General features: G+C 31.2%; 1 protein-coding gene across 4 annotated transcripts in view; it reads left to right on the top strand.

Moving 5' to 3' along the window:
• The window catches only part of BIVM (basic, immunoglobulin-like variable motif containing), a 44,218-nt gene extending 29,342 nt beyond the window's left edge, over positions 1-14,876 (top strand). For 3 of the 4 annotated variants that reach the window (XM_051984157.1, XM_051984156.1, XM_051984158.1), the window contains exons 7-10: positions 9,555-9,687; positions 11,087-11,173; positions 11,719-11,815; positions 13,121-14,876. In XM_051984157.1, the coding sequence (XP_051840117.1) occupies positions 9,555-9,687; positions 11,087-11,173; positions 11,719-11,815; positions 13,121-13,411 (608 nt within the window). In that variant the 3' untranslated portion in view covers positions 13,412-14,876. The remainder of the gene's footprint in view (positions 1-9,554; positions 9,688-11,086; positions 11,174-11,718; positions 11,816-13,120) is intronic. The other variant, XM_051984159.1, reaches the window with a different exon arrangement.

The raw sequence follows: 14,876 nt of genomic DNA on the forward strand, positions 1-14,876 counted from the left end.
ATTGCTATTGTGTTAGCAGTATGTTAGCAAAAATGTGTTAGAGTTAAAACCTCTATCTTGTGTATTATTCAAGAGAGTATTTAAAAGCAAACAGATGCTTTTGTCATCTTGGAACATATAAAAGTAGAGAGACAGCATTAGACAATACAAGTAATGTGCCTAAATTCTAGGAATGTAGATTTCAGAATTTTCTTATCTTAAGAAACCTAAATGTGGTTAATTCTTAATGATCAAACAGTTCAAAATAAATGATTGTGGAAAAAGATGGCTACTCAAATATTACTAATGAAAAGAACTAGCATAAAACATTTGGGCATCCTCATAAGAGGATCATTGATCCTCATAGATCAATATCTATTTACCATATGGCAGCACTTTTTAGCATTAAAAGTAGGATTAACTTATAAAAACGTAATATTAATCTATGTTCTTATTTGTACTCTTTGTCTCTAGTCTCAATTGTTCTAATAAGGAGGATTGAGGGTATTCAGCTAAAGAAGCTGATGTGTCTGTACATAGTACATACTGGCTGGACTCTCTCATATGAAAAGTATCGAAGTCCATAAAAGATAGGATTTGTGCATAACCAAGAACAGTGAGGGTAGTCCAAAGGTGACATACATTTAGAGAATAAAGAATGCTCAAGCTTAGCTTTTAGATTTGAGAAAACATATTAAAGCAAGGGCAGTTTTCTATGAAAAATTCTGCTTAGAATAAAAAAAAAAAACAAGGGAAGGAAAGTAGTAGTATTTAGGAAGATGGTAAATTGTGAACAGTTGGGCTTTTAAAAATTATTATGTGACATATTATGACAGAAGACATTTTGTTCTTGTCTTCTCTATTAATAAGTAAATGGTAGAACAAACATCAAAAAGAAGAAATAAAGAGAGAGGGCAGAGACTAGCTATCCTAGTTGTTTTAAGTAAGTTCAAAAATTTTAAGCAAAACAAATTATATCATGATACTGAAAGAATTTGTAGATATAATCTCTTGTGAAGTCATATATAGGAGAGACACCAAAAAGCTTAATAAGGAAACAGGGAAAACAGGGAAAGTATTAGCTTCCTTTCTAAAAAAAGTGATTCTGGAAACTAAATCCCAATGAATTTGGTATTGATCACAGAAAGGATTCTAAATTACTTAGAAAAGAATTGGTTTAATATTTATATAAGTTTACTTAAAAGAAATACAGGGTTAAGTTATTGTTTTCTTTCCTGTAAAGTATAGAGATTGGACTATACTTACTCTGTGCCATGTAGTGTGTTTGTCTGTAATATGTGTGTATATCTATATACATATATATTTGTATCTATATATATTTCTATATTATACGTGTAATATGTATATTCACATATTCAGATGGATAGTTTTATCTGACATAAAAGGATGTTATATAAGTGTGTGTGTGTGTGTGTGTGTGTGTGTGTGTGTACAATATATATATGCATATAAATTCATAATATCCTTTTAAGTCTTTGACAAAACCATCTGAATATGTAGACAATATATAATGGAATGTAATATCCTTTTAAATCTTTGACAAAACCATCTGAATACGTAGACAATATATAATGGATATATTTTAATGTAAATGGATAAATAATAATGGCTGGTTTTGTCATCTGAATATATATATATTGGATATATTTTATCCATAGGATATCCATAGGATATATCCATTGGATATATTTTATCCATATATAATGGATATATTTTAATATAAATGGATAAATAATAATGGATGGTTTTGTCATCTGAATATATAGACGATATATCCAGTATATATTGTCTATGTATTCAGATGGTTTTGTCAAAGACTTGAAAGGATATTATGAATTTATTATATTCATATATCAGTGTATTATTTTAATATGATATATAATCACACATGTGATTATTATGATTGTATATTATACATAAATGAATCAAACACATATAGTAAATATAATTATGTAAATGTAACATTTACATAATTATATTCTATATCATATACATATATTATATGTCTAATGATAATAAATATATAATTCTTTTAACTTTTATAAAACCATCCCAATATACATATTCTATGTAAATAAATAACAGATAATATTATTGTATCAATCTGTCTTTTAAGTATTTAACAAAACAATCCATCTGAATTGCTTTCATGTAAGATTATAGGATTATAAACCTAAATCTGAAAGAGGCCATGAAGCTAATTCTCTCTTTTATAACAGAGGAAACTGAAGCTCATGGAAGTTAAGTGTCTTTCTCCAGATCACATAGCAAAATGTCAGAGGCAAGATCTGAAGTGAGCTCTTCTGATTCTCACCAATGCTGTTTTTGTCAGATTTATGTCAGTGATTTTATGATTTGAATACTTGATTGACTTTAAACTTTTTCTGGAAATGAGTACTTTATTTCTTTCTAGGAATTAATTTCAAACTCTAGTAAGTTGATATCATTTAATATTGTATAACTGTGTTCAATTTTGCTATTCTAAATTTTTTTTGTCAGTTTAAAAACATGATACATAGGAATCAGCGATCTATCTTTACTTATTTTATTTATATTAAATTTGGTCATATTTCCTTCTCATTTTTTTTTACTTATTAATTTATTTCTTTTTTTCCCTTTCAAACTTTGCCTATAAGATTTTGAATCAAGATACTTTTCATATGATAGAGTCCAGCCTAAGTGATTCAATATACTGATGTTGCTATGAATTCTAGAAATTATTGATTGTTATTCATGTGATATCTAGGAATTTCAGGAGCATATGCAGTAATTTGTTTTGCATGAAACACTTTTTTAATGATTAAAAAAAACCCCAATTAATCGAACATAAAGAATTTTGCTTCTTGGATTTTTCAAACTTTCTTCCTTAGCACTGTATGAAAGACCTATTTTCACTTTTTAAATGGTATTTCACTACTTTTTCAATATAACTGGCAAGTAGAATCTACCTTTTTCTAACAAAAAACAGGATTTGTAGTCAGAATATGATAGTGATCCAATATTTTAGAAGAGAATAAACCAAGGTAAAGATTTATGAGTGTCAGTAGCTTAGCAGAAAAAGAGGTTTCAACCTTTGTCCATCTTTTATTTCAAATTACCTGTTTAATCAGTAGATAATTGAAGCAAAGATGTTAAATTATGTTAAAAGCTATCATATAATCTCAGTGTTCCATTTTTCTTTTGCATATGCAGATATAGGTATTTGCATCTGTATGAAATTTCTACTCTACTGTCACTTTGTATTATAGAAGTAACCCTGGGTGTTTGAAATTTACATGAAAAGAGCATTAACTTCCAGGATAAACTTTGTTGGGTCCTGGAAGTCTGGAAAGTCTTTGATTATAGATTTAGCTAAATACTCTGTATCCAAGGCTTAATTTAGCTAAAGATAGCTTTTTTACCTAGTTAGCTTCAGATAGCAAATTCTAGCTGCTGAGACTCTCTGATAACCCACAGAAATCATAGTAGAAGGGAGCATGCTACAATATTTGTGGAAGGAGATCCTCACTAAAATCTTGGAATTTTTGGATGGAGTATGTGATACTCCATATTCTGCTTTGATGAATTGTCATGGAGGGCAAGTCACCCACTGTCTCAAAGGCTATGCTAATTGAATTAAACCTCCAGCAAGTCCTACAAATCTGGAAAGACTTTTGAGTATAGGACTGGTGATGGATTGTATATCTTTAATTCCAGTACCTGCAAAGTTCTGAGAAGATCTTAGATTTGTTGTTTGTTCTCAGAGAGAACCAATGACATCAGAAGGGTGGTGTGTTGACTTGCAAGTGAATTGGATTTAAGTGAGGCAGAGCTATGCAAAATTATCAACCTATTCTCTTCTACAGAGTCACCATAGGAGTGTCTAGTGGAAAGACATAGATCAAGATTACTGGCAATGGCTCAGGATGCAGTGGGGGACAGTGGTCTTTTTAAGCTAACATTTTGCTCAGTTACATCATAGACTTAGAACTTGAAGGGACAGAATTCAATTGTCTTGTTTTGCAGATAAAGAAACTGAATCTCAGAGAAGTTGCTTGGGGTCACATAGAACATATTTGAGGTTTGTGACTCTATCTGCTGTTTTTTCATGCTGTTTTTTCACCAAAGGATCAATCAATAGGTGACCAATTTTTTTTTTTTGACTATAAAAACTCGCCAAATCATCTTAAGCCATAGTTTCATTACTTTTACATTTATTCTGCATCAATGGAGAAAGCATATGCAACAATCAAGTAATGGATGTTTGAAGTATTTCTATCATGTCCTATTAGACCACAGATTTTATAAAGGCCAGGATAGTCTTTTACCTAAACTTTGCACTTCCCTTAGTACTCAACACAGCGTTGCAAATAGTATATGCTTACTGATTTTTTGTTAAACTATTTTTTTGAATTAAATACAGTGTTATGTAAATGTTTTTTAAGCTTTGGAGTCAGATAAAGTCAGTAATTATTTACTAAGCACCTATTTGTGTCAGTCACTGTGTTAAGTGTTGAGATTACAGAGAAAGTAAAAAAAAATTTAGTTCCTGTCCTCAAGGAGTTTACAATGTAATAGGAAGAGATATTATACAACCATGTAAAAACAATATACGGATGAGATAAATCAGAGATAATCTCAGAGGTAAATTAATGTTAAGGACTACTGGGAATGACTTTTTTTGTAGAAAGTGGAACTATAACTGTGGTTGCTAGGAAGTATGGGAAGTTAGGAGGTGAAGATGAGGAGGCATAGAAAGGACAAAGAGGGAATTTGGGAAATGGAGCTATGTGAGGAATAGCAAGGAGGCCAGAATCACTGAATCATAGAGTTCATGGAGGAGAGTAAGGTATAAGAAGAGTGGAAGGGTTAAGAAATTATTAAGAGTTCTAAAAGTCAAACAGATCTTTATAGTTGATTCTGGAGTTTATTGAATGGGGAATGACATGGTCAGATCTGTTCTTTAGACAGTGGTCCTCAAAGTGTAGTCCAAAGAACTGTTGGGGTCTCTGAAACCTTTTCAGAGGGTCTACTAATTCAAAATCATTTTTATTTCTAATATAGTAAATAGCTATAAATATAACTCATGTGAACAAAAACTCTTTGAACAGATCCTCGATAGTTTTTTTTTTTTTTTAAACAACATGAAGATATTGAGAACAAAAGTTTGAGAACCACTGTTTAAGAAGATCACTTTGATGGCTAAATGGAAGATCACCTGGAGTTGAGTAACAGAGATCAATTAGAAGCTCAACCACTGAAGAGATGTTTTGAAGGTAGAATAGACAGGATTTGACAACAGATGGGTTATAGAGATGGTGAGAGGGAGAGGGAGAGAGAAGAGTTGAAGATAACACTAAGGATATAAGCCTGGATATCTTAATGGTAATAGGAACAATTAGGAAATTTGAATCTTGAGTTCTGTATAAGCAGGTTATTTTTCCTTCCTTCTCTTACCCCCAGTGTTTTTTTTTTTTTTCTCTAGTTCCTATCTAGGTTAAAGTAAAAGAATGAATTTCTCTAAGTTTAGCATCATTCCTGCAACATAGTAGGTATTTAATAAATGCTTGTTGATTGGCTATTGCATAAAAAAACCAAGATGCAACTTAATGTCTGTGTCAAATTTTTTGACTTGAAAACATGACCAGTGGATACTTTTCAAATGTAAAGAAGTGTGTTTCCTAGTTAAGGCAAATGTTTACCTATAAAGGTTGATATGAATGATTTGGAAATGAAGCATTCAGTCATACTCTTGTCTTCTAGCCTCTTAATAGCAATAATAGAGCTGAAGTATATAGAAAATCCTTTTGTGTTTATGGAAAATTTTTCTTTTTCTAAGCAATAATGCTTCTTTCCATAAACTAAAGAGTTGTTTTTTTGAAGGATACTTCATTTGAACTGTATTAGCATGTAGTAGAGCTTTATGGCAAAAATACTGAGGCAGCTGAATTACATGTAGCATTTCTTTATTTTGCTAACACATCTATAATCTTTTAATATAACAACAGAATAAATTTTATATTCCTTTAATGTAATTAAACTTAACAAATGTATTAACTATTTATTTATATATAGACACTTGAAGAAATAAGATGATAAATGATACCATACCTCTCCTTGTAAAGCTTTTAGTTTAGTTGTAGCATTTAATATATATACAAATACAAAAATGTATACAAATGATTATAATGTAAAATGGTTCCTGATAAATGCATAAAAAAATCTAAACAAAGTGCTCTGAAAATTTGGAGGCTTCATGAAATCTTAAAAGGCTTCATGTAACAATATGACATTTGAGTTAGGCTTTATAGGATGATATGGATTATAAGTGGATAAGAGAGTATAGAAGGAGTGAGGACATTTCAGGCACAGAATAAAGGTGCAGAGGTGAAAAAACAGGAAATGTGAGCTGTCAGTTACCTTAATGATAATATATTGTACTTTATAATTTACAAAGAACTCTGGACAAGCATTTAACCTTTCTAGCCTTCAGTTTCCTTATCTGTGAAGTAATAATTTACAATTTTATGTACTTTCTAAAGATTAACTTTGACTATGTCGTTGCCTGGCTCAAGAACCTTCAGTGACTCCCTATTCCTTTTGTGATAAAATACAAACTTCTAAGCTTGGCATTTAAAATCATTAAAATCACTACCTTTCCAGGTTAATTTCACATTATTCTACTTTCATCTTCCAGAACTCTCCATTTTAGCAAAATGTTCTTACATTTCCCCTCAAATTTGTCATTCTACCTCCTGTCTTTATGACTTTGTGTATAGCTGCCTTGGTTTCTTGAATGTCCTTCCTCCTAATCTCTAGCTCTCATCTTTCTTCTAGAATCATCTTTCATCTTATGTAAATCTTTTCTTGATGCCTTTGGTCATTAGTGCTTACTTGTCTCCCAATTGTTATGAATTTATTTATCTGTGTTCTATCTTTACACTTTAGTGCCTAATATAATACTTTCTACCTAGTAGAGACTTAGAAAGAATTTTGGAATTATGTGATGGGGGAGTTGCTGGCAAAAGACCACTTAGCATGCCCTGTGAATGAAGTAGAATTGCAGTAGCTCAAAAAACAAAACACAAACAAAAAAGTAATGCATAAATTTAGAGATATATTCATCCCAAATATTCTTATGGACTGTTTATAACCAACTTGTGGTAGAGGACTCCGAGTTCTGATTGGTCTGATTAGCCAAAGTTGAACACATTTTAACTTGACCCAACATAATGATATCATTTTGGTCCTCTTGGAGCACCAATAACAATAAGAAACCAATCAACCAAAAGGGACTTAAGTGATCTAATTCAATCCAATAAGCATTTATTAAGAGTAGGTTTACACAGTACTTTGTTTTCTTGGGTTATTATTCTCCTGATTTTAAAGATGAGGAATGAATTACATCAATTGAACTTTTAATATACCTTCCAATTTTAAAATCCTTGAGGTAGTTAGCTATAGAACACTAAGCCTGAAAGCAAGAAGACCTGAATTCAAATGTGGTCTCAGCTACTCTAGCTCTGTGATCCTGGGCAAGTCATTTAACCTCTGTTTTCTTCAATTTCCTCATCTGTGAAATGGGGGTATTAGCGTCTACCTCTCAGGTTGTTGTGATAATCAAATGACACTCAATTTCTTCCATGTTAAGTGAATACATATTTAAGTTCTTATGCATTTATGTTTATATTCCTATAATATGTCACTTTTTATATTTTGGGACTTAAAATAAAATTTATAAAATTTTTCCTTTGGTATTTTAAAGGATACATAATTTTATTGGTGTGGAAACTTCCTCTACTAATCTAGACAACAATTATTTCACACTTCATTTTGCACAAGAGCAATTTTTTATACATAGATTTCCACAAATTCTATATAGGGCATCTACCAAATGTATTGCTAGTATTACTAGATTCTTTTAATATTTTGAGGGATACTGATGTAACACTTGAGCTATCAACCTGGTGTTTCTTATTATCAGTATCTGACTAGTTTTCCTTCTTCCTGATCTTCATATATCATCAATTGTGTCTTTTATTTCATTCCTATTTAAGTCACCTGCAATTTGGACTCTCCTAAGATTTTAGTATTCAATTATTAATAATATCTCATAAAGAGATAGAATTTTGTTTCAGCAAGCAGTTTGGGAGCATTGAAAATAATGTTAATATTCCCAAATGTAATATACCTTGATTTTATCTACTTACTCAATTCTAAATCCAGTTCATTGTCCAGTTGTAGTGAATGTTTAAGCTTTGAGTGTATATGTGTATATAAGTAAAAAAATTGTGATTTAGATGCAAATAAATAACTTGATGGCCTACTTGTATAACTTGTCATAATCTGGGCAATGTATTTTTAAAAAATATTTCATTTGTGTGTGAATTGTTAAATTTTTTGACTTACTGTGAATTTAACTTATATTTTTAGGTATTTATAATACTTAATAATATTAGTATTTTAGTATATTTAATATAATAATTAATGTTTAGTAATTAGTATGATGTTATCTTCAAATGGGGCATTTGGAAAACCTTATCATTAATAGGGAAGGCTTCCTTCACAATTGTAATTATGAAGTATCAAATCTGTAGGAAAGAGAGACACCTTGTATAATATAGTGATTCACTTGGTGGAATTTACACTCATTAACAAAGACCTATAGAAGAGGTTGCCCTTGGAAAATGGTATGTAGGCATAAGATCTAGAAGGTCTGTGTAGTGCTGAGAACTAAAAGTAAGCACCCCTTGTCTCCTTAGTTCTGTGCTGCAGTTATTAAATAAGCTTTTTTTTTTTAAAGCTATCTTCAGATATTTTAGCAACCACAAAATCAATTAACTGTCATACTTATTATTATTTTGATTCAGAAGCTTATTATCCACTTCAGTTATTGTTAGTATTTCTGCCTTAATGGGCTTTTGGGTTAATGAATAATTTAGTTTTTTACTGGAAATACAAGTTAATCGAACTTCAGTTGGTGGTCTCAGTTCTGAGGCTTGCTAAGAACTATTTTTTGGCATAATATGCCTCTATGTTATTTGACAGATAAATGACAGAAACACATAAGTAAAAAAATCAAGAAAGTGAGAAGTTTACTGCCGCTTCTAATAGAAAGATGGACTATTTCCCTAAAGAGGGTTTTGAGTGCCACCATTTAAAATCTGAGAAGTTTACTTTTGAAAAACTATATAGCTCTTGAAAAACATTATAATTTCTCTTTACTTAAAGTAGGAGTTTGCATGTTGGGAAGAATCTGTTGATTTATAAAATTTACATTGACTTGTAAATTGGGTGGAATAAGCACAGAGTTGATAAGTTCATGAACTGTTGGAACATGTACTACTCAAAATTTGTTGGGAAGAAAGAAATTCAGTATTTTATATTTTCAGTGTAAAATTATACGGAAATACTTTTCTCTGAAGTGGAAGTTAAAATGTGAAAATTTTAGCAACCTATCCTTTGCTAATGCATGTAGCATTTTTCTTTGTGTACCAAGTGATATTTTCTCATAAAAATTTCTGTAACATGTTGTCACTCATTTTCTTGAGACTCAGGCATTTATCTCTTTGTAGCTTCAGGGGCATTGTCAAAATTAACACATGGACTGAAAGATGAATCACTGGCTTACATTTACCATTGCCAGAATCATTATTTTTGTCCAATTGGATTTGAAGCAACACCAATTAAGGCTAATAAAGCATATAGGTAAGCATTATCAATGGGAATTTTTCAGCAGTGAAAATTTTTTCTCTTATAAAAAGCCATTTGTTTTTTGGTTTGGTTCAACTGGAAGTAAAGTTTTATGTTTTGCTAGATCATCAAAACAGTAGCAAATATGACTTTTGTTGACACATTATTATTTAATCTGTTTACAATATTTTTCATTTTTCATTTGTTCTTAAATATTGTTGAAACCTTAGTTGGAGAAAATAATCTTAAAAGTAATTTTTGGAACTTAAAGAAAAAAGTACCCCAGACATGATTCAGACAAACCTCCAAGGAGTTCATCAGCAAAGAAAAGTTAGACATCTCAGTCCTAGTTTTATATTTAAATTGCTTTCATTATGATAACTATGTTGGCATAGTTAAAAATATCACTGAAATATTATGCTATAGGTCCTGGTGAGGATAGAGCAAATATTATTGATAAATAACAAATCCTCGGGGAATGACATCCATATCAATAAATTTATCTTGGATAGAAAAGGTTTCTGAGGGATAATCTGCATTTTTTAGGGTTGATGGAAATGACTGGCAATGAAAAGCAAATAGGTCCTGGAAATAACTGAGGGGAGAATCAATTGAGTGGCCTGAAATAACATATCTTGGGAAACATATATAATCCAGGACTAAATATCGTTCATTATCAAAATATTTTTCTGAGGATTTTAGCATATCTTCCTAAGAAAAGCAGCAAGTTATGGCCTTCTCAATGGGAAGTATCTGATGAAGATGAGGGAGGGAAAAAATCCATAATCTAGAACAAACTCCTTTGTTACCCATTTTTACTTTGATAGGAAGTTTCTGGCAATGAATGAAGTGTGTTGTTGGAAGGCATCTTTATCATTAATAGAATTATTGATAGGGGGTTTCTATTGTTTCAATGAGATCTTATAATTTTACTTTATTTCAGAGAGCCTCTATAATTGTGTAATATGAATTCCCTTTGTAATATCTTGCCCTTTACTGGCTATTACTTTCATTGTATTTTTTGAAATTTGTAGTAGTCTTCAGTAAATGATCCACAATGATATTTTCTCTTCTTCCAAGTCTGAGAATGGTATACATCAATTCTCTTAATTCCTGTCTTTAGGAGCATGAGATGAGACTAAGCATTATGCCCCATTTTTGTAATGGTTGTCAGAAATTTTACTATGCCTAAATTCTTATAGCTTTCCTATTTTTTAATACCTCCTATAGTAGGAGGCACATACACACACACACACACACACACACACACACACACAATTTTCCCCCATCGGAACCAAATTATCATCTTGCTATAGTTAACATATAAATATTAAGGAAATTAAAGACCTTCATTTTGATTAAGGCATTGGTGCTACTGTGACCTGACTTAATTTTGAATGCATTTTTTATTTAGCAGAAGTCATTTCTTGCAGCAAGAAGTAGAATATTGGATCCTAATTGGAGAGCCAAGTAGAAAACATCCTACTATTCACTGTAAAAAGTAAGTTAAGGTACTGTTGAATTATATTTAATTCTTTATTTGAGTTTGCCTGCAATTAAAGAAAAATATACGGTTTTTGTGCATTAGCCCATTGTGTCTTTATCATTAGGTATATATGCCATGCAATACATACACACACACATACACACACACATTTTTGGAGTCATTGTGGTACAATGTAAAGAGTGCTGGAACTGAAGTCAGGAAGCATGAGTATGCTTCTTGTTTTTGCCACTTAATTCTTTTGTGATGGCGAACATTTCACTTAGCTTCTCTGTGCCCAGTTTCCTTAAATGTTAAATGATAAGGTTGGACTAGATTACTATTAAAGTCTCTTCCAACTCTAAATCTGTGATCTTTCATTTAGTAAACATCTATTAAAGACTTTTGAATAAAAAGGTAAAGATGAAATCATTCTTGCTTTCAAAGCCAATAACACTTAACCTTGTAGCAATTTGCCTAAATGAAAAAAATCATTAAAATTTTACTCTTAATTTTTTAAAAAAAAATAAAAACAAATTCCTAAATTTTCTTCTTGACTCTAGATGGGCAGATATTGTTGTTGACCTTAACACTCAAAATCCAGAGTACCTCGATATTCGACACCTGGAAAGGGGATTACAGTACAGAAAAACAAAGAAGGTAAGACAAGAGTCTACCTGACAATTCATTTTTCCAATTCACCAGAGTGCCATCCATGCTAAAATTCTTTGATACTGTGCCTTTTCTCCCCCTAGTCCTTTAAACTACTGCTTACAAAAAAGTAGAGGTAATTAGAACAAATGAGAAAAAAACACAGAATCTATGGAGAGAATTAAATAAGATGTGAAAAGTTCCTTTAAATAAGGGGATTGAGGGAGAGACCAGAACATCTGAGGTATCATTGTTGAGGGCACTGTACTGCTCAAGGAAAGGAGTGAAGTTGAGAAGTGCTCAAATTTCAAGAAAGAAGAAAGGCAAATAGTAAGAATAGAGACAAGAAAATTTGGGAAGAATATTGTACTTTTGAGGCAAGTAGGAAGAAAGAAAAAGGAATTATAAAGGGAGTGTAGGACTTTAATCAATCACTCACTAAGCATTTATTAAGTGCGTATGTGCTAGACACTGATCATACAATGAACCAATCATTGAACCACAATGAACCAGGCTCCCTTAAGGAGCGTAGGTAGAATATTGAATGGAATGTTGGATTTAAGAATTAAAAAAGCCCAAATTAAAATCCTGTCTTAGACACTCATGAGCTATGTGATCTATACAGCCATTTAATGCCTCAGTTTCCTTAGATGTCTAAGGAGGATAATAATAATACTACCTTCCAGGTATCTCAGGATCAAATGAGATAATATATGTAAAATATTTAAAAATGCTATTATTTTTATTACATTTTATTAAAAGACATACAAATTTGTGCCTATAATTTTCCTTCTTTGTCTTAACAGAATGTGGCCCAAATATTCAAGGCCTTTTTATGTTACTTACTGTATTCTATTTTGTATTATCATTTGTTTATTTTTATATCTTCTCATTTATTGATAGACAGAATTGTGTAGTTGATAGATAGTCTAGGCAGCAGGAAGTTTGGATTCTTTCTTTACTACATACTACCAATGTGACTCAGTGAGATGTTTAAGCTAAATAGTCCAGACAAAGTTCTAAAATCCTACATGGCTGATCATCATTGGAGAAATTTCCACACTGGGAATTTGCTACTTAGATGTAATCACAGGTCCACAGGTCCCTCTCCCTCAAAAAATATATATATATATATATAATATATATATATATATATATATATATATATATATATATATATATATATATCTTTCCAACTAGATTGTGAGTTTCTTGAGGGTTGGGACTGAATTTTATTTATCTGTCCCTTTGAGCACTTAGCATAGGAACTAGATGCTCAATGCCTATTTGTTGAATTGAATATTTGTCTTCTAGGTAGGGGGGAATCTACATTGCATCATAGCCTTTCAGAGACTTAATTGGCAAAGATTTGGCCTTTGGAACTTTCCATTTGGAAACATTCGACAAGAAACACAACCTCCAGCACATTCACAGGGACTTGCTAAATCTGAGAGTGAAGACAACATCTCTAAGAAGCATCATGGGCGTTTGGGTCGGTCTTTGAGTGCTAGTTTTCATCAGGAGTCAACATGGAAAAAGATGTCCAGTATTAATGAAAGAAGAAATAGTGCCTATTTGGGTTATAATGATTATGATGATGATTAAATGGGTTGGAGTAATGCACAGTTGTGTAAGAAAACTTTGGAAAAAAAAAGAAAATGGAGTAATAGGGAATTTTACTAAGTTTGTGTTATGTATGACTAGATCTCATTGTGTGGGATAAAATAGTCTTGTAGTTTTTTAGTACATAAGCTTGTATATGATTGTGATGGTGATCTCAGATAAGCACAGAGTATTATACTTGTAAAATTAAAGAAAATAAGCAATCAAAATGGAAAGCAATTTTTTAAAAAACCAAAATGAAACTGTTTACTTTTTAAACATGTTGAAGATAAAGTATGCTTAACAGTATCAAGATATGAATTACTTAACTGAGCATGAAATTTTAAAATAACTTTTCTCAGATGAACATTGAAGATTATTCTGCATATAAGATTAAAATATAGGTCTTCATCTTCCTTTTTTTAAAAAAAGTAGCTGATAGAGCTACCAGTTACTAATTTCAGCTAAGATTTATAATGATAAAGGCTCATCTGAAATTGTCCAGTGTGCTTTGGTAACTCTATATAATTTTATTGATATCACTACTACCAAACTTGACTTTTTGCTTGTTAACCTTTGTCAGAAAATTCAATTAGTAGACAAATCAAACATCTTGGAACTGGGCATACCATTGCTTGGTTATGGATAATTTAGTTCACTGACTCAATATACTCTTGCCTTTTTTCACCTGGTAAATTTCTGTGAAACATAGATTAGAAATCTGGATCCTATTTGTAAATCATGGAATTTATAGATTTTTAAATTTAATTTGGGGGAGGGATGGATTAGGTGTCTGGAACTTCAAACCTACTACATAGTGATATGGAATGGGATTTCCTAGGGCTTGATTGGTTCTACTTTAGGATGGAGGCATAAGTTAATACAAACATTAAGGAATTTTTAAGCTACTGAGTGCAAAGGCTATTGCTTTAATTGTCCTCCTGATTCAGTTTTGCTGTGAGATCCATGAATCTAATGCTGAATCTTTGAATCCAATCCACATAATCAACTGATACATAATGGAAGTGTTAAAGACAAAAATAAAAACTTGAGAGGTGGATTTTGCATGTTCTCACTGAGGAAATTCTGAACCCTACTCTCATTGTTGCCAATTTGTGAATTATAGAAACTGAGGTTTTTTTATTCTTTGTTTTCAAGAGTCTTTTGTGGGGGTATTCAAACAAATATCTTCATTAATGCAGAGTGGTGAGATTTTGGCAGTTTCTCTGAAATATACCTCTAATAAAACATGATTATTAGTTTATTTTTTAAATTCCATATCCATTATCCACTTGTGTAGTCTACAAATGACAATATGGTAATAGAAGGCTCATTTCTTTTTTTCCTAAAGGAAACACAACTATGTTTAAATAAAAGGGATTAGGATTTGTAGGTTGCTGATTTTGTTAACTAAGACTGGAACTTTTAGAAAACTTTGTTCTTCAAATAAAGCTTTGGTTTGATTTTT

This window comes from Antechinus flavipes, chromosome 3, assembly GCF_016432865.1.
Source record: "Antechinus flavipes isolate AdamAnt ecotype Samford, QLD, Australia chromosome 3, AdamAnt_v2, whole genome shotgun sequence".
In the NCBI taxonomy this organism is placed as follows: domain Eukaryota; kingdom Metazoa; phylum Chordata; class Mammalia; order Dasyuromorphia; family Dasyuridae; genus Antechinus; species Antechinus flavipes.